Source organism: Musa acuminata, chromosome BXJ1-6 (assembly GCF_036884655.1).
Source record: "Musa acuminata AAA Group cultivar baxijiao chromosome BXJ1-6, Cavendish_Baxijiao_AAA, whole genome shotgun sequence".
NCBI classification, from domain to species: Eukaryota; Viridiplantae; Streptophyta; class Magnoliopsida; order Zingiberales; family Musaceae; genus Musa; species Musa acuminata.
This window is the reverse complement of record NC_088332.1, coordinates 14,299,572-14,318,754: the sequence shown is the minus strand read 5'-3', so window position 1 is coordinate 14,318,754 and position 19,183 is coordinate 14,299,572. Positions and strand designations below refer to the sequence as shown.

At 38.3% G+C, this 19,183-nt stretch overlaps 2 protein-coding genes across 3 annotated transcripts; both read left to right on the top strand.

The window, feature by feature from the left end:
- The first annotated feature begins 234 nt into the window (after positions 1–234).
- On the top strand, positions 235–5,425 carry LOC135676444 (aldehyde dehydrogenase family 3 member H1-like). 2 transcript variants are annotated; one of them, XM_065187620.1, is made up of 11 exons: positions 363–501; positions 1,110–1,219; positions 1,402–1,470; positions 1,573–1,669; positions 2,516–2,722; positions 2,892–3,007; positions 3,102–3,206; positions 3,280–3,452; positions 3,521–3,611; positions 3,911–4,060; positions 4,945–5,425. In XM_065187620.1, the coding sequence occupies exons 3-11, from the start codon at positions 1,456–1,458 to the stop codon at positions 5,191–5,193; spliced, it is 1,203 nt and encodes a 400-aa protein (XP_065043692.1). In that variant the 5' UTR covers positions 363–501; positions 1,110–1,219; positions 1,402–1,455; the 3' UTR covers positions 5,194–5,425. The 2 variants fall into 2 exon arrangements, with proteins under 2 accessions (XP_065043691.1, XP_065043692.1); XM_065187619.1 differs by lacking the exon at positions 1,110–1,219 and having other exon boundaries at positions 235–501.
- A 3,844-nt stretch (positions 5,426–9,269) lies between these two features.
- LOC135676443 (ultraviolet-B receptor UVR8-like) lies at positions 9,270–18,973 on the top strand. Its single transcript, XM_065187618.1, has 12 exons — positions 9,270–9,681; positions 10,163–10,349; positions 11,730–11,876; positions 13,866–13,947; positions 14,770–14,925; positions 16,390–16,563; positions 16,812–16,883; positions 17,744–17,815; positions 18,034–18,152; positions 18,414–18,499; positions 18,611–18,663; positions 18,753–18,973. The coding sequence occupies exons 1-12, from the start codon at positions 9,588–9,590 to the stop codon at positions 18,828–18,830; spliced, it is 1,320 nt and encodes a 439-aa protein (XP_065043690.1). The 5' UTR covers positions 9,270–9,587; the 3' UTR covers positions 18,831–18,973.
- The last annotated feature ends 210 nt before the right edge of the window (positions 18,974–19,183 follow it).

Here is a 19,183-nt window from a genome sequence, read left to right as displayed (position 1 = left end):
ATATTTATAATATTTTTATATTACGTTATAGTAATTTATTAGTATTACTGAAAAAAGAAAAAAAAATTACGTCATAATATCGCCTTGAAAATTCATTTTTTTATTAATTTTATTTAATGGAATTCCACTAAATGTGAATAGACTAAAATGCCACTGTTTGCTCTTATCATCGAACGCGTACGCACATCACTGCCTATAAATCTTCCCCGCACTCGCCGTTACTCTTCTGCGTCTTTTGCTTTATATGATCTCTCCAAGAGCATCGCACTCCGGAGGAGGAAGAGGAGGCCGGCTATGGGGAAAGGATTCGACGGCGCGAGGGCGGCGGAGGTGGTGGCGGAGCTGAGGGAGACCTTCCGGTCCGGGAGGACAAGGAGCTTGCGTTGGAGGGCAGCGCAGCTGAAGGCCCTCGCCAGGATGATCGATGAGAACGAGTCGGACATCGCCGCGGCGCTCTACCATGACCTCGCCAAGCCTCCTACGGAGTCTTTCCTTCACGAGGTCCTTGACGCTCCATCCCTTAAATTCTTTTTGCCCTCGGTTTGGTTGCTTTCGTCTCTTCGATGGTCTCGTACTTGCCGTGAGAGGTTAGGTAGCTGCAATCTTTCGTTTCTCCAAGAACGTGTGGAGCTTGAGTGCTGGGGACTGATTGTTCGTTCCTATAGCTGAAGCTTGATGAGAACCCATTGGTACTTAACCAATTCGTAGCGCGAGAACCTCTGCGTTGCTTTGCTTGCGGTGGAACACCTGGTTGGATGTTTCGCATTGACCACAGAGTCAAAGAGGAGCAGCACTCGAAAGTTGGATTTCTATTCGATGATAGAAATCCGTCCCCTTTGTTATTGAATTTTGTATGACATTTTTATTGAGGTTGAAGATTAATTGAACTGATATAGTTATGTCATGATGTAAAAGGTCATTCTTTAGATGGAGTGTCTTTCCTTGATTTATTCTTGCTGGCACAATTATCTGTAGATATTTATTTTCTTTCCTTGAAGAGCTATCAACTCATATCACCAGAATAATTTTCATTTAGGGGATTGCCACATAATCCTGTTTTCTTCCCATTTCTTTTAATTCACAGTCTTATATGCTCGATCATCATCCAGTTATCAATGTAGATAGTTAGAATGGCTTCCTCGTATGGTCTTCTTCGCTCTATAGCCATGGAGACAAGTAGGCTATTGTCCCAAAGGTGAATGTTTATGTACTCTCAAAGGTGAGCATCTGTGGTCAACAATTTTATTAATCTACTCTCTTCTTTTTGCTTCTTTACTTAGTTCGGATGAGTATTTTCAGTGTCCTTCTTTTAATATCTCTTCCCATCTATCTTTCCTTTTTTCCTTCTTAGCTGAACCAAATAAGTTTGTTTGCATATATGACCTATAGTTTATGTTGCAGATTTCACTGGCAAAGGAAGCATGCCTGTTTGCTCTAAAGAAATTGAAACGCTGGATGAAACCGCGGAAGGTATTAAGACCACAAACTCCATGCACATATATTAAAACATCTGTAATAAGAAACCCTTCAAAATTAACCGCTAATATCAGTGTATCTGCACCAACCATGCAGGTTCCTACTTCTATTACAACTTTTCCATCATCTGCAAAAATTGTGCCGGAGCCCTTTGGTGTTGTACTTGTCATTTCGGCATGGAACTTTCCATTTTGTAAGTCGAGAATCCATTTAGTGACTATGATCATTTTGAAGCTAGATGTTCTTTAATGAACATGGGAAGTACTTGTAGGAGTAGAAATCTGTTTGTTACTGTGATTACTTGAAGATGCAAAAGTAATTTTAAGACACTATTATCTAGATGCAGATGACCTGTTAAATGCATTACTAGTACAATGAAAGCAACCTGATACAAGTGGAGAACCATCATGCTGAAATTTTAAATCAGTAACTTCATATTTTTGTGGAGTAATATCAAATCTTCATGCATAATCTTTTATGTGTATAGTGTTAAAATGGCCTTGACACCCAGAATTTGTTGTCATCATTTAATGCATTACCAGTCTGAATTCTATTTAATGCGAGCTGCATCACATAATTCTGCTGTAAACTCTTGTGGAAGGATATAGATGGTTATTTCTAATGGGTCCTCTCTATTCCCTGGGAGAGGGAAATTAAAAAAAAATAAAAATGAATGGTTTGAAATGATAAAGAAGGGCATAATAGGTTTTGAATAATCTACTGGCAGATGCTCATCACATAAATTACTACAAGCTCTGATGATATATTTACTTTGCAGTCACATCATTATTATTTTTTTGTCCTGTGTGAGTGAAGGAGATGACCTGGAGGTGGTATCTACCTGAATCACCTGCTCGTTGCTTGGTATATATCATTGATACAATCAGAAGGGCTCGATCTCATGGCTTTGTTCTCTATGCTGCGTTTTAATGATGGGAAGATATTAAAGAAAATGGCTTACATTCTTGCTATTGCATCCATGACATGTTTTCTTCGCGATAGTAGTGACTCCCTTTTTTTTTTTTTCTTCCTTTGCCAGTGTTATCCATTGATCCAGTAATTGGAGCCATTGCAGCTGGGAATACTGTTGTTCTGAAGCCATCAGAAGTTGCAACAGCCACATCATTATTTCTTGCGAAAAATCTACCACAGTATGTAGATAACTCTTGTATAAGAGTAGTTGAGGGATCTATTCCTGAAGCATCGGCACTTCTGGAGCAAAAGTGGGATAAGATATTCTATACAGGTTTGACTTACTATCCATGCCTCACACCAAAGATGATCACACACAAACGTGCATCGTAGTCTCATTCCTACTCAACATCTTGCTTAGTTTTGCTCCTACATGCATATTTCCTGGTGTTTGCTCTTTGTACGTGCAAAAGGTATTGTAAAAGTATTGTCGGAATCTACAGGCAGTGCAAGAGTAGGCCGTATCGTGATGGCTGCAGCAGTAAAGCATCTGACACCACTAGTCCTGGAACTTGGAGGAAAATGTCCTGTTCTTGTTGATTCAAATGTTGATATAAAAGTAATCAATTTGCAAATGCAGAGGAATATTGGATTCTCTTTGTTGGAAGTGATTATACTTTAATTATGAAGCTAATATAGAATTTTCTTTTAAGGTTGTGGCAAAGAGAATTGTTGTAGGCAAGTGGGGGTGTAATAGTGGACAGGCTTGTATCGCTCCAGACTACATCATTACAACAAAAACATTTGCTCCAAAATTGGTAGGCTTCTTGAAGTGAAATTTGAGAAGGGCTTACTCGCTTCTTGTAGTGTTTTTGATGATAACATTTGCAGGTGGATGCTCTAAAAATAACTTTGGAGAAATTTTACGGGAAGAATCCATTGGGATCTACAGATCTATCTCGTATCGTGAACTCTAGTCATTTCACACGCTTGAAAAATCTTTTGGATGAAGAAAAGGTTTCTGGCACAATTGTCCATGGAGGCCAAGAAGATGAAAAGCATTTGTAAGCATCTAGGAAATATTTTTTTGTAACATTTTTTTTCTTGTAACATTATCTTAATGTGATTGCAGAAAAATAGCTCCTACGCTCTTATTAGACGTTCCCAGTGATGCATCTATAATGAAGGAGGAAATATTTGGTCCCTTACTGCCAATTATAACGGTAAGAAATCATTCTCGATGATTATTTGGAATGTTAACTTCTCAATTGTCTAGGATAAGATCAAGATACTTATATTCTTTAACAGACTATTATTACACACACATACTTTACAATATATGAACTTCTTGACTTGCCTAAGATAAGATCATGAGTATTTTTTTTAACAAGGTATTATCATGTGCACATACATATTCGTTATAACATACACTTTCATTACATGCATATGCTTTTTGAATAGACAATATTATCACATGCACATGCTTTCTAATTCTTTTTCATTCTTCTTTTGATTTACAAAGGTTGATGATTTGGAACACAGCTTTGATGTTATAAACTCAAAACCGAAGCCTCTTGCAGCTTATCTGTTCACCAAGGACCACAAATTAGAAAAAAAATTCGTGAAGACTGTATCAGCAGGAGGAATGCTCATCAATGATGCGATCTTACAAGTAACTTTTCCTTCTAAAATTGCACAAGTAACTTCTCTAGAGTACCTTTTGCAGTTCAAGTTTTGTGCAAGTATTTGTATGTGTGAAAGCCTAATTCTCAGTACTCAGGTTCCAATAAGTTGCATTCTTTATTTGACCTTATCTAAGATACATAGGTGTAATATTAGATGTGAAGTTAATTACAGTAACATATTGTTAAAAAATTGTCATTAATAATGTAATAATTGTAAAAACCAGACAGATTAGTATTAATACTTTTTTTTAATTAAGGTTTATATTTATAAAATGTAATTTAGATTTTGTCTGTAATGTTATAAAAATAATCATATATAAATATGGTAAACTAAGTTTAATGTGTATAATTTGAGGTAGATATATCGTAGCTGAATTTATATGTATCAATTATTGAAAGAATATTGTTTAGCAACATATTTAATGAAAAAATTATAATATTAATTAATGATTAGTGTTGCACTATAATCAAATTAAATAGTAAAATAATAGTAAAAAAAATAGCAAAATATTAATGATTAATGGATTTAAGGTATTGGTTTACTGTAGAGTAATTTAAAGTAACTTATCCAAACTACCTTGATTTGACTAAAAACCATATTGATACAGAATTTATAATTATAAAACATTTTTCACATCCAAAAATTGACTTTGGAGCAAGTCAATTTTAGATATTTCAGTACACCATATGGAAAGTCAGAAATGGAAGTAGATCACTTCTGAAGTAACTCTATCTTAGATTCTCACTTTCATCAAATCAATGCGCATTTGTATCTTTAAATCTTCATTGCAAAATTGAAGCTTTCAAGAGAAATGGTACCTTCATTAGAAAAGTGAATAATTGAAGTGACAATGTCTTTAACTTCCTGCAGTTTACAAATCCTCATTTGCCATTTGGTGGAGTAGGAGAGAGTGGAATGGGGTCCTACCATGGAAGATTCTCATTTGATGCATTTAGTCACAAAAAAGCTGTGCTAAGCCGAGGTTTCTCCGGGGAAATTCCTATGAGGTACCCTCCATATACACCACTGAAGCAGAAGGTTTTGAGGGGACTGATCGCCGGTAACATCCTGCCGCTGCTTCATGCTCTTGTTGTGTGGCCTGGGCATCAAAAAGTTTAATTGTCTACATTATGCAATATATCTATGAACTAACTATATATGTCTTTATTAGATTTGATGTAATATATTGTACTTGTGCTCTTATGTAATTTAACTTTCTAAGAACATCAAGCTGACTGAAATTTGTGTGTCCTGATCTTAGCTATACAATATCTTCTATGTTCTGGATTAATGTTGGTGTCCTGATTTACTTGTTGGATAAACTAATGGCTTTATAGAAGCCATGAGATGATGTTTGGTCTCTATATCTCTCCATATACCTTCAAATCAAGCTTTTCTTTCTGCTTCATGGCATCATATATCTCTCTTTAAAATCGAAACAGGACCATTTGATCTCTGTTAGAATATTATTATTCACTATGTTGGAGAAGCTTCTTCTTAGTTGATTTGTTGTATATTTAAGCCTTCGGTATCCATAGTTTCTATAGCATTTTTATGGGCAGAATTACTCTCTACATTGGCTCTACTTATTCTTCCAAAACCATAAGAATGGCGTATAGTGAAATCTTCAATAGCTACTGTAAATTAATTATTACTTGAAATTATAATTTAAATTAAAATTCTTTATTATGATGCAAAAAACAAAGAACATTTTAGGTGTTTTTTTTACATTTTATGTATTTTATAACTAAAACAAGCTAATAAATCCACCCCACCATATTTCTAAATAATAACTCCGGTTGGGTCGAGTTGGACTGAACCGGGTTCAACTAGGTCGGTTTCTGGGCCGATGACTCTTGCCCTCTATAAAGGAAGTCCTCTCCTCCTCTTCCCTCGCATTGCATAGCGCAACTCGAGAGAAGACGGCGACGACGACGACGGAATGGTGTGGCGAGCCAAAGCAGGAAGAATGAGCGAGGGGCTGATCCTGGAGAGAAGGAGGTAATCGCCTCTCCCGTTGCTCTTCGTTTGCCCCATCCAAGCGTTCATGAATCGTTAGCACATGTTGTCGATCAAATGATTTGGGTGTTGAGTTCCAAGCCTTGGTTTGCCTTCGATCCTTCTCCTCGAGGAACTACTATTTTTTATCTTCGAATTTATAGAATGCATCTTTCTTTGATTTCTTGACGGTCGATGCGTGATTTGTCTGGTTTTTAAGTGGGTTTGTACTTTGAGGCGCATATTTAAGTGGGTTTGTACTTTTAGGCGCATCTTTCTTTGATTTCTGTTATGCAGAAAGCACCACAGGCCCTGTCTTCGTCCGAGTCACGTCAGATTGGTCGGATTTGTAACTCATCATTCCATATGCCTGAGCTCTGAGTACAGTCCCTTAGTCAACGGGCCTAGTCTTCGTCTGAGTTATACCAGATCAGTCCCTGGCTAACGACTCATCAGTCCATATGCCTGAGCCCGAGCAGGGTCCCTCGACCCATAGGCCCAATTTCCATCCGAGTCGCATCAGATCGATGCCCGACTTGCAACTCGTTAGTACCATCCTGCTTGAGCCTAAGCATAGTCTCTCAACTCACAGGCCCAGTTTCCATCTGAGTCGCATCAAATCAGTCCCCGACTTGCGACTCGTCGGTACCATCCTGCTTGAGCCTGAGCACAGTCCCTCGGCCCACAGGCTCAATTTCCATCCGAGTCGCACCAGATCGGTCCCCGACTTGTGACTCGTCAGTATCATCCTGCTTGAGCCTGAGCATAGTCCCTCGGCCCATAGGCCCAGTCTTCATCCGAGTCGCGCTAGATCGGTCCCCGACTTGCGACTCGCCAGTACATCCTGCCTGGGCCCGGCCTCTCGACCGATGGCTCCAACTCTCTCTAGCATGGAACCTAGCCCGCCCTATAGCTTCACAACCAACATGCACGACGCTCCGACCATGGCACCCCCCTCGCCCTCTTGCAAGGACTCCACGACGCGTCTCGGCGGGGGGAGAAGTGATAAGGTATATTCTGGTCCCAACCACGTCATCATCACATCATCAGCCACGTCACCACCGACGCATACCCTTCCCACGCACCAAGCCAAAATCCATACAAAGGCGTTCCTCGACACGCCCTTCGAGAATCAATTGGCACGCCAAACCTACATACGATAGCCATCTGGCATCGTCCCGCGTGCCCCGAGAAGACGACCGTATAAAGGTACCAATGCGCCCGTCGAGGATCAACTGGCACATCAAGCCTGCGTACGACCAACCTCGTGCAGTGGTATAAAAACCCTTGGTCGGCATCCGGCCAGGGGAGAGAGACAAAAAAACAAACACCCCCCACCAAGCACTGACTTGATCGTCGGAGGGGGAGGGTCTTCTGTGCAGGAAAGTAGAGGTCACCAGGCTACCATCGTCATCCCGACCGAGAGACGCCAACGCACGGCTGCCAGCGCCCTGACCTGAGGATGTGACCGACTTCGGCAACCAGCTCATCGGCCGAAGACTCCTGACATCAGCTCGTGAACTAGGCTGTGCTGACTCACCAGCCACGACACATCTGTTCACCAACATTTAGGATGCCTGGTTAACACTTGTTTGTCCAAGAAGGATGCCAAGATCGTGATTCTTCGCAACGATTTATGAAGATTAGGGCGATGATGAGGGTGAGATGTGCTCTACGCCATTGTTTCTTTGCTTCTATTTATTAAAGTGCTATGGTATCCAAACCTTCGATGCTTTGATGTGGCGTATAGCACACACATGGCAAGCAATCGCTTGTTGCCCCTTCCATAAGAACAACATCATCACAGTACAACCACCTTGGAAAGCTCGGGGCGACGTCGCGCGGTGTCGATCCGTGCAGGTCGGTCGACGCTCGTACAGAAGCTTAAGTCGGTCGCCCGAGGAGTCGGCCACAGTAAATTGACCCCGTACGACTAACTCATCATCGCAGGTATAAAAGCTAATCCTCCCTAATCAGGAAGGGGGGACATTTCAAACTCTCAACTCTCTCATACATACTATTAACTTGAACTTCGGAGGGGTTGAATCGGGAAATCCCCCTCTCGATCTCGACCTATATGCAGGAGTCAGACGACAAAAAAACATATCACTCGCCAAGAGAGAAGATTGTGCTCGGAGGACGAGGCTCGAACCCGACCCGACTTAACGCTCGCCCTCACCACCCAAGCATCCATGTGGACGACCTTTTACATCGGGCATTGGACCAAGTCGTGCTGACACCTCGACTACGACAAAAAGGTTCACCAACAAATAACGAGATCGTGATTTTTTTTTTTTTAACGATTTCAGATTAGTACGGTCAGAGAGTTTGGGATGGTCCCATAACCTGTTGCTTCTTTGGTTCTTTTCTTGAGTACCAATTTCTTGATGTACTTTGGTACCGAAAAGCCTGATGGCTTTAGGGCGCTTGGATGTCCGCATGTTATGTCACTGACACCAGCTTTGAAAGTTTGATCTCACGAGACTTATTGGGCCTTTCTTCGGATCGTTCTCTTGAGAGAAGATCTATATTACCTTTCATCTATTGTTCCTTGTATTTTATTTTCCGGCCTTGTTTTCTTCCTTCCAGTGTAGATCGTTCACTGCATGGATGATTCAAATCTCTTATTCCAAATCTCGAAGTGCTTGTTCTCTGCATGGATGATTCAAGTCCCAGTAGGCCCTATATTTCTTTCTGGACGATCTGCCTGCATGCATAATATTCGATGTGACGACGGTTCGTAAACAGACCCCATCTGCAAGCATTGAATAGAACATTCTATCAGCAAAATTAGTTTTTATTTATTTATTTATTTATTTACTACCCATATTAACGTGATTTTTTTACCTTTTTTTCGTATCATTTAAGAGTGGCATTCATTGCAAACTTGCGGTGGTTATTATTATGTCAATCAACGACAGACCACATGTTCCTGCTTACCTCACTTCGGACCCACAATAAACTAGAGGCTGCATTTAAATGCGACAAATATGGCACAGACAGATGAAAACGACCACTTTATTGCCATCAAGACCGGAGAGGACAGCTCAAACCTTAGTATCTGGATCACCATAGTTTGATATCAGTCTGGTCCATGATACATCACATTATCAATCAAAATCCTATTCGTTCGTGGACTGAAATGGGTTTATGGCATTCACCCAATCAACTTTCTTACCGCGACTAGAGAGGGAGAGGGAGTGGCGGAGGTGTGTAGGAGAGGGACGCCCGTGGACTTGTGGGCGGCAAGGAAAGACCCGTCGGCTCACCATATTAAATGCTGGGCTATGCAGCCAACCAATCACTATGATGATGATGATGATGATGGAGGAGAGTGGCGGTGGTACTTCACCCATCCTAGCCATACCCCTGTTTTGAAGAGCATGTTGGTGGGAGGAAGGTCAAATCCCGGCACGAAGAGAGATTGTTAGCTTATTTTATCGCATCTTTTCGAGATGTTCTTTTAAGGCGGGAGTGTGAGAGGGAGAGGGCGACGTAGAGACAAGGGAGTGCTGATGGCGGAGGAAGGGAGCGGAGCAGAGGCCGCCGCGCCGGATCGCGAGGTCCTCCTCATCTCTGCCGGCGCCAGCCACTCCGTTGCGCTGCTCTGTGAGTTTGAAATCTCGTTTCTCGATCTGGATAAAGGGCCGTTCAGAGACTCTGCCTTTTGATCGATCGAATCGCTTGGCTCCACTGAATGCATGTAGTGAGACGCTTCAATTGGCATAACCCCCTTCTCGATCATCTTCTTCGATAGCAGACTATAATCGTTCGCGTAGATGGCAAAACCCTCTTCTTGATTATCTTCTTTTTTCTCAATACTTGAAACTTATGCATATATTACTAAATATTTTTACTCCATTCACTCCGTTGTACCACTGAAATCCCTGAAAGCTCCATGTTTCCGGCAAATGACTGATAAATCTAGCAAGATTTCATTGTGCATACCAACAATAGGCATTACGGCTTCGGTTGGATAGCCAGTTTGGACAACAAATCAGTTTGCAGTATTCTGGAGTTCCCATGTCTCAGTTATTTGGATGTAAGAGTGGCGGTAATGCTCTCTTAACTGTTTGCTAGCTTCTTGCAGCTGGCAGTGATATCTGCTCCTGGGGAAGGGGTGAAGATGGGCAGTTGGGCCATGGAGATGCTGAAGACAGACTTCTTCCGACGTTACTAAGTGCATTGGACAGCCGAAGCATTGTTTCTGTTACTTGTGGAGCTGACCATACAACAGCTTATTCTGAATCAGACGAGCAAGTGTATAGTTGGGGATGGTATGTTTTCTCCTCATCTGGTTATGCCATATCACTTCTTCATTTGTTTGCTGAATGGGGTCTTTTTATGCTTTGTTCCAATGTCAATTATTCAGTCTTGCCATATTCCTCAAACTAACTATAGTCACTTGAGTAAATTGTCTAATGCAATGTTAGCCACGTGCCATCTGCAGAAAATGCATAATATGCCATATGCATGCTATACTGGGTGTAATATTAAATTTTCAGCCACTTCCAAAGGGTGTGACATTTTGGTTGCATCCGTTGAATTTCTATAAATTTGAAAGTCTTGAGAGAGCATTTACATAGTGAAAGAGTGATTCCATTTCTAGTGACAGTTTTGTGAGCGAATATTTATAAAAACTATTCCTCAAACTAACTATAGTCACTTGAGTAAATTGTCTAATGCAATGTTAGCCACGTGCCATCTGCAGAAAATGCATAATATGCCATATGCATGCTATACTGGGTGTAATATTAAATTTTCATCCACACCCAAAGGGTGTGACATTTTGGTTGCATCCGTTGAATTTCTTTAAATTTGAAAGTCTTGAGAGAGCATTTAGATAGTGAAAGAGTGATTCCATTTCTAGCAACAGTTTTGTGAGCGAATATTTATAAAAGCTATTCTTCAACCAAGGATTTTTGTCAAGAAAGATCAATACCTTGGAGAAATTCAAAGCGCATGATTCTAATCATCTAAAGATCCTGCAAGTATTAGCATCGTGCAATCTTAAAGATATGCTATGGTTTAAGTTTGTATGGCTGATGAATTATTTTTCCCCATGCTAATCACCATACTTATTTTAAGACTCTGAACTTGATTCATGTCTTTGTTCCTTGTTTATTAGATGTGTGCCCGAGCATATTTGTTGTTTTTGCAAACTTATTTATGATATGTATTGGAAAAATCATATGGTGATTTTGCCAGCAACATTCTTATCCATGGTCCAATGTATAGTTATAAAAGATTTAGCTCTGAAGTCAAGATGCTATCTAATTCTTAATTGAATTGAAAACATGATTACATTGGTTGTGGAAATTTGTACTAGTGATTTGATCCAATCTATATTTTGATATAAGTTTTGTTGTTTGATGACAAAAAAATGAAATAGCAATGATTTTGGAACCTGATTCCTTGAATAGATAAAACTGGATATTTGCCAGCAGAGAATAAGAGAGAAGCTTTTTTTTACCATCATGCTGGCGTTAGACCATTCATTGACAATATTAAACAGAGCCAGGGAACATTGGCTTTTGTCATGATATGTTCTTGGAAAATCGCTTTGCAATCTGATTTCAACTGCTTTTGAGGCAATGCAGATCCATTAACAGTGATTCTTATATGATGACATTATTATCAATGACTTCACAATACAGGGGTGACTTTGGAAGGCTAGGCCATGGAAACTCTAGTGATGTGTTCACTCCGCAGCCAATCAAGGCGCTGCAGCGCTTGAAGATTAAACAAATTGCTTGTGGGGATAGCCATTGCTTGGCTGTGACTATGAATGGGGAAGTGCAAAGGCAAGTCTTAGTTACTAAATTGATCTTGAGGGTCTCGTGGCATTTTGTTTCGTTAAACTAATCATTTCTTCGCTTCTTTGAGATTTGGCTATTTACAACATGTTGACTGTTGGCATTCTATTTGTTATCCTTTGTCTTGTTGGTTTCTTTTAAAATGATTATGCAAAATTTCAAGATTCTTGGAATTATCTCGGAGGACCATGGGGGGAAGGTAACCAATTATCTTGTCTGTGGCAGTGTCACATAAGAAAATCAAATCAGTCCTCAACAATACTTTCCCTTTGTTAAACTAGGAGCCCCCAACAACATAGTAGTTAACTAATGAATATATTTATTTACAATTTTTTTTTTACCAGAATGCTAATACATCTATTATGCCTGTACAAAATATATGCAGGCGAGTTAGATTGTCTGGTTAAAAGTTGCATCTAAAATCATGTAATTTATATTAGGATGCAAGTAACCAGCTAAGCATGGAGATGAAACCTACGAGGTGCATGAAAATTGACATCTAATTTTCTTGTTAAAATTGTTACCGCCACATCTTTTGACTATAAGTCTTCAGGTTTATTCCAATTGACTAGATACAGGGTAACTGATCACATCATTTATTAAATAAAGTTCACAAAAAGTAAAATAACTTTTAGGCACAAAAATATACTCTTCTTTTTATCTCTTTCGTATATCAGGTTAGCCCCAAGCATCGATTAAAACATTAATTTTACACATGCTAAAAATACTCAACTTATACATTTTATCTTTCGAGAAAGAAAAGAAAAGACTCGATTAAGGCTACATTAACTGATTCTTAAAATAATTGTTCTCTTGAAGTGAAACTGAAATAAATATCAAGATTATTAGACAAAAATTTAGTAGATTGCATACATGAAAATTTATGTTCCATTAAAAGTTTTCACAATTAATAGGTCATGCTTTCATTGCTTGCAAAAAAAGTGAGACATAAGTATTTATGGTTTCTAACACCTTTCTTCAAATATGGGATAGATAAAGCCAAAAGTTTAAAGTCCAACCCATTTTTACTACATGATCAACAAAATTCATGTTGAATCAAACAATTTACAGAGGTATCAAGGAATGATCACACCAAGGTCTTCAATTTTGAATAATATCGCTCGTACCGAGCGGTACATACCAGTTCGTCAGCAGACCGGCACACGGACCGCCCACTACCGATACCAGGCGATATTTTATATATATATAAGTGTGATGTCGCCTCTATATATATATATATATATATATAGAGGTGACGTCGCCTCACACCATTTTTTTTACTTTTATATATAAACATATATAAATATATATATATATATATATATATATATATATATATATATATATATATATATATATATATATATAAAGTAAAAAAAAATGGCAACGTTGCCTCGCGTAGGGAGAAGAGAGGCGACGTTGAATTTTTTTTTACTATATATATATATATATAGGTATACCGCTCGGTATACAGTACTGTACCATATCGAGCGAATGTCAAAACTCCGGTACGATATGATATTTTAATCCTTAGATCACACAATACGATATGTCATTTGACAAATGGATAACACTCGATTCTTCTAGTGAAGCATAAACACGTCACACTTTTGGTTTTTCTCTAATAATCTATTCATAGAAGTGATTGCAATGGCCAAATTGCATAAGTTATAAGGTCATAGAGATCAATAGTCACATGATCTGATGATACCTATTGGCCAACCGTTAAATTTTACAGTCTTGTGTACTCTCCTAACAAACTCATATTTTCATAAATGAGTTACTAATCAAGCCTAATAACATCCCTATGATCAATCTATTTGAGAATTACCATGCAAACCTTAATTAGCTAAGCCTGAAAACCAGGATTTTAATTGCCCATCCACCAAATTGCTTGATGCCTTGGCAGCCTCTCTCTTTTTGATAATTTTTTTTTCTTTTTTTCTTTATATGAATAATAAACTGTTTTTGTTTCAGTTGGGGACGTAATCAAAATGGACAACTAGGTCTTGGCACAACAGATGACTCTCTTGTACCACAAAAGATTCAAGCTTTTCAGGTACATTAAGATATATGTGCTTCTTATTTTAAGATGTAAATATGTTTACATGCTCGAATCTTAGCTGCAAAAATTGCCTCACTTTTCTCTCCTGGGACAAGTCAGTCCATGAAGCTTTAATATGTTCTTTGAAACTTAAGTTGTTAGAGTGGCAGAAAATGTTCTAGACACTTTTTAAGATTATTGTTAACAACTTCATTATAACTTTATCAAGCCACTTCCTTGAAACACAATTTTATGTATTTTCTGTGAATAAAACTGAAGATTTCTGGGTTATGCGAGTGATTATGTACTTCCTCTTTCACTAAAAAATGTATTTTCATTGCATGATAGCTTTTCAAGAATAATGTTTTAGTTGTTCTCGATTGAGCTGCTGTTTGGAATACATCTATCTAGATACCCTGGGAACTACTTGCTTGCTGCATGGAGATAAACTGAGTTGGCAATAAGGTTGTCTTCTTGAAAGGCTAGTTCATGGAAAATTCTCTTGTTATCTAGATCTTTTGTGATCGAGTAAAACTTAAGGGAGGGTTGATGTCTATTCTCAAATTCTTTATTTTCTTGTAGCATGATAGATAAAGCCTTCAATTATTTTTGTCATGTTGTGGATATACCTCATGTTGTGCTTCATTCTGTTGCCTTGGAGTTAAATTTAACCACCATCAACATATTTCTATGTCACTATGTTATATTATACACACGTTGTATGTCATTGTTAAAATACTTTTCTGGATTGTGGTTTCTTATTCGAAGTTCTTGGAGGTGATGATGTTCCTTTATGGATATTCTGTTCTCAAGTGACTTTATTTGGGTACTTGTCAGGGAATTTGTGTCAAAATGATTGCTGCGGGTGCTGAACATACTGCAGCAGTTACAGAAGATGGTGACCTCTATGGATGGGGCTGGGGTCGTTATGGTAATTTGGGCTTGGGTGACCGTAATGATCGCCTTACTCCAGAAAAGGTTACTTCCATCAAGGTACAACTTTTGCTCTTTTGTAGTTCATCAAGGTACAAGTTTAATGGTTGATTGAATTACTCTGCAATCTAATGCAAAAATTTCTTTCCCTAAGTGTCTTTGACTTGCATGCACTAAGTGTTTGACTTCACAAATGAGAACTTGCCACCTAGGACTTCGCCATTCTGGAATCTGATAGGCTTGCAAGCAATATAATATGTTGTCATGGACTGAAATTTCTGCTATCGTGAATGATTGATGTTGTTTCAAGGACTAGGAGCAACATTGAAAATTTGGAGTATAGTGGTTGTTTCTATGACTTAGACACTCATCACCCTCCATAAATGTATTATGAAAACACCCAAAATCAAGTATTTAAATTTCAGTTTGATACTGGATTTAGTAACTGGATAGACTGGTACACTGGTATACTATCAATATGCAAGTGATGACCTTTCCTTGGTCAGATCGGTATTTTATCAACTGATATGATTGAAATTAAATTTATTTGCTGAAAATAATAATTCAAGAGAAGAGGTTGCAGAGCATGCATGATTCATTCAGACAGTTAAATGTCATTTAGAGTTCTTGTTTGTATGCCAAATTCAATCTATTGGTGGTCATTGCTAATCCTACTAATATTAATAAACTTTGAACTTTTTCTTAATTGGGATTAAAAACTGATAGTAGTTAGGCTTATTGTTAGTAACTAAAATCCTTATACAAGTCTTTAGAGTTTCTGTGAATGATCTCAGAATTCGAGAGATTTAATTGGTTTTGACAATCTTCAGGTCTTAGAAAGAAGCCTTTCCTGGAGAGTGGCTTTGTAGTGAGAGAAGAGTTTGGCATTCTAATTTAGGATACATATGCTGGTCATGTCCTCTACAAGCCGATGTTCTGAGTGACCTGATAACGTAGTGTCCCATGGATGCAAGCAGAAACTCTTATAATAGTCAATCATCACTTTGGATAAGTAGCCAGCCATTGTTGCTGTCAAGTAGCTGACAGCGAGGAATTTGGAATTGTTCAGTGGAGATTTTTAGTAAATTCTGATTTTTTCTTATAATCTTTCAGCATTCTTTATTTCCTTCTTTAGTTCTCTTTTTGTTGTCTTGAGATATGCCAGGCCCTCCCTCTCTGTGTAGCAAGCATTTCTGAAATTTGTATGCTTCTCTTAAAGCACCTTCTGTGGCTACCTATCCTATTCCCAAATGCCTATCTCATATAATGTCATCTAGTTCTCTTTGGATCATGCAGAATAAGCAGATATTTTAACACAATTCACCATAATCAATTTAAATTTGTGAACTGCATAATTTTTAGAAGAACTAATTTAAATTTTGTTCTTAAGCAGAACATAATTTTGTCTTTAATAAATAATAGCTTATTTCTTCTGTGGTACTCTTTACTTTCTATTTGCACTTTCATTTGCCCCTCTCATGTTTAAACAAACAAAAGGATATTGACTTAAATGACTTTGTGTAGGGGGAAAACATGGTTCTTGTTGCATGTGGATGGCGTCACACTATCGCTGTCTCCTCCTCTGGGAATCTGTACACCTACGGGTGGAGCAAATATGGTCAACTAGGACATGGAGATTTTGAGGATCACCTCAGTCCACATTTGTTGGAAGCACTTAAAGAAAGCTGTATATCTCAGGTTCTTAATTCTTTCCTAACAGCATACAATTCTCTTTGATCATATGTTCTGTTAATTAGTTGACAACTTGGTAACTCCTTTTCTGTCACAAAATACAGCATGTTAACACTGTGTTTTACTGCACAGAAATCTCAATCCATTTAGCATTCTACCTTCTACTTCTGCAGTTTTTATTTGTTTTTTAAGAATCAAAGATAATCAAACTTACTTACACTTACTAATTTGGATGTATTTTTGTTTTGTTTCAGATTTCAGGTGGTTGGAGACATACTATGGCACTCACGTCTGATGGAAGACTATATGGTTGGGGATGGAATAAGGTTCATAAATTCATTGTCAATCTTTAGTCCACCTATATGTCTGACTATCTGCTGCTTCATATGTCATCCATTATTTTTTAGCTTTTATTAGTCAACTGCTCTAATTAGAACCGAAGTGTTGGAACCCCTCTCTCTCATAGTAGAGAAGTTTCTGTGACATTCCATTTTGGTACTTCCATGTAAGTACCACAGTAGCATAACCGTGAGTTATCTTCCATGCCATCTCTGAAAATTTGAGAATATAATATCCTGTTTATAGCTGCAATTTCCTGTGCCACTTTTTCCAGAATTTTGCACTGCAAAATCAATAGGTTGGTTGCACGCACTAGCGAGCCACATTTAAATGCTGATATATCAGGTAGTGTGAAAAATGTTGCAAAGATATAAAATTCTCAAGCACAGGATAAAAGCGAAAAGTCAAAATTGAAAGACATAAACATCAATAGCACTATTACTGAATGCTGCCAAGACTTAAAATAGCTTGTACTCTTCATCAATGTAGGTGCAGCATCATTGCCACACTGCATGTATTAAATTGATACCAAACTTTTCGCATTTATCTTATTGAGACTGTATGTTCAAACCTTGAGTTCATGCACTAGGAAGAATGGCATAAAACCAATCAGAAATTCAGGAGTTTAATGCTTGACTTTGTTTCTTGGTTCCTAGAATGAGACACGAAGTACTGTGAGATTAACCCTTGTAGAAAATTTGTATCTACACGATGAGTACCATATTTAGCTGTTCTTGTAACTTAGACTAATCTTTAATTATATTCTGACTCGCATGATGCGTGCATTTAGAAATTGCCCTTTTTGTTTGTTTTCGGCTGTTGTACTTACAAAATGGTTCTTATGTAGTTTGGACAACTTGGTGTTGGTGATAATGATGATCACTGCTCTCCTGTACAAGTTAAACTTCCAGAGGAACAGGTACATCACTATCTTATAATTTTGACATGCTAAATTTACCTTGACGGTTGATGCATTATTGAAATATGTTTCCACCTTCTTTTGCAACGTTTTAACAAAATGGTAGCAGAAAAGATGCTGGCTCCTTTTTAATCAGGATAGGAATCATAAGCTGTAATTTCAGCTTGAAGGCAATTATGCAACATGTCATGTAATATTTCTTTTCAATTTATTTGCAGAAAGTGAAGCAAATCTCCTGTGGATGGAGGCACACCCTTGCCCTTACAGAAAGAGGAAATGTTTTCTCTTGGGGCAGAGGCACAAGTGGGCAGCTTGGCCACGGGGATATTCTTGACCGGTAAATGCATTTTTGTGACTCAACAATATTTTGGAACTGTTAATGCTGATCGCTAGTCTTTCCTTAATAATATCCAATCTTTAACAGACCAAAATATTTTACCTTCTGCTGCATTGCCAACCAATGTGCTCGACTAGGATGCTCATTTTCTTTTTATTGTTTGCGTACTTATCATTGTACAAAAAAGTTATTTATTCTAAGATAGTGGACCACAATTCATACGAAATCTGGCATTCTGAGTTTGGGTTCTAATTATTCAAGGAATACTCCCAAGATGATAGAGGTAATAAGCAAGGATGGACTAGGTTGCAAGCAGATAGAATCCTCCAAAGTGGCACCTTCATCAGGTTAGAAAGATAGATAGATTACTTCATGTAGTGCCACTTCTCGTACATGATGATTGTATGGATGATCCTAGTGCCACAAGTAAGTTCACGGTGCTTTCTTGTGTTTCACAGGCAAAATCTGGGTTTCACCATCTGAAAGATATGCCATTGTTCCTGATGAGACTGTAAGTTTGGAGGAGCGTGTCTTTAAAAGATATGCCATTGTTCAGAAACTCTTATTTAGTTAGTTAAAGATGCTATGATTTCTTTACAGGCTGCAAAGCCTTCAACGAGGGGCAACGGGAACGACACGAGTGTACCCGAGACTGATGTCAAGCGGATGCGAGTCTAGCATAGCTTTTCGGTCTGTGAATTATTATTCCGATACATACCACTCCCTTTTTTTTTTTTCCTTGGGATATTATTTGCATGAAACTCTCGTTTCAGGAACATGGAAATCGTGTGCCCATACATACATGATTGCATTATTCGGTCTCTCTCTCTCTCTCTCTCTCTCTCTCTCTCATTTGTTGCCTTTTTTTTTTTTTTTTTTTTGTATTTTTAGCAGTTTAGTTTCGTCCATTGGATTGCCAACTTCAACTTATGATATGAAATAAAATAATTCACCCCCCAACATCCGAAGCTCAGCCCTCAATTTTTTTTCACCCACATGATTAGTCCGATAAGTATCTGAATTGACTTATA

What these genes read in the sequence shown, in the direction of transcription:
- LOC135676444 (XM_065187619.1), top strand. Translation starts at nt 295, where the DNA reads ATGGGGAAAGGATTCGACGGCGCGAGGGCGGCGGAGGTGGTGGCGGAG. An exon ending in GGCATGGAACTTTCCATTTT is followed by an intron (nt 1,670 to 2,515) that starts GTAAGTCGAGAA and finishes TTCCTTTGCCAG; the next exon opens with TGTTATCCATTGATCCAGTA. An exon ending in GGATAAGATATTCTATACAG is followed by an intron (nt 2,723 to 2,891) that starts GTTTGACTTACT and finishes CGGAATCTACAG; the next exon opens with GCAGTGCAAGAGTAGGCCGT.
- LOC135676443 (XM_065187618.1), top strand. Translation starts at nt 9,588, where the DNA reads ATGGCGGAGGAAGGGAGCGGAGCAGAGGCCGCCGCGCCGGATCGCGAG. An exon ending in CCACTCCGTTGCGCTGCTCT is followed by an intron (nt 9,682 to 10,162) that starts GTGAGTTTGAAA and finishes AGCTTCTTGCAG; the next exon opens with CTGGCAGTGATATCTGCTCC. An exon ending in TTAAACTTCCAGAGGAACAG is followed by an intron (nt 17,816 to 18,033) that starts GTACATCACTAT and finishes ATTTATTTGCAG; the next exon opens with AAAGTGAAGCAAATCTCCTG.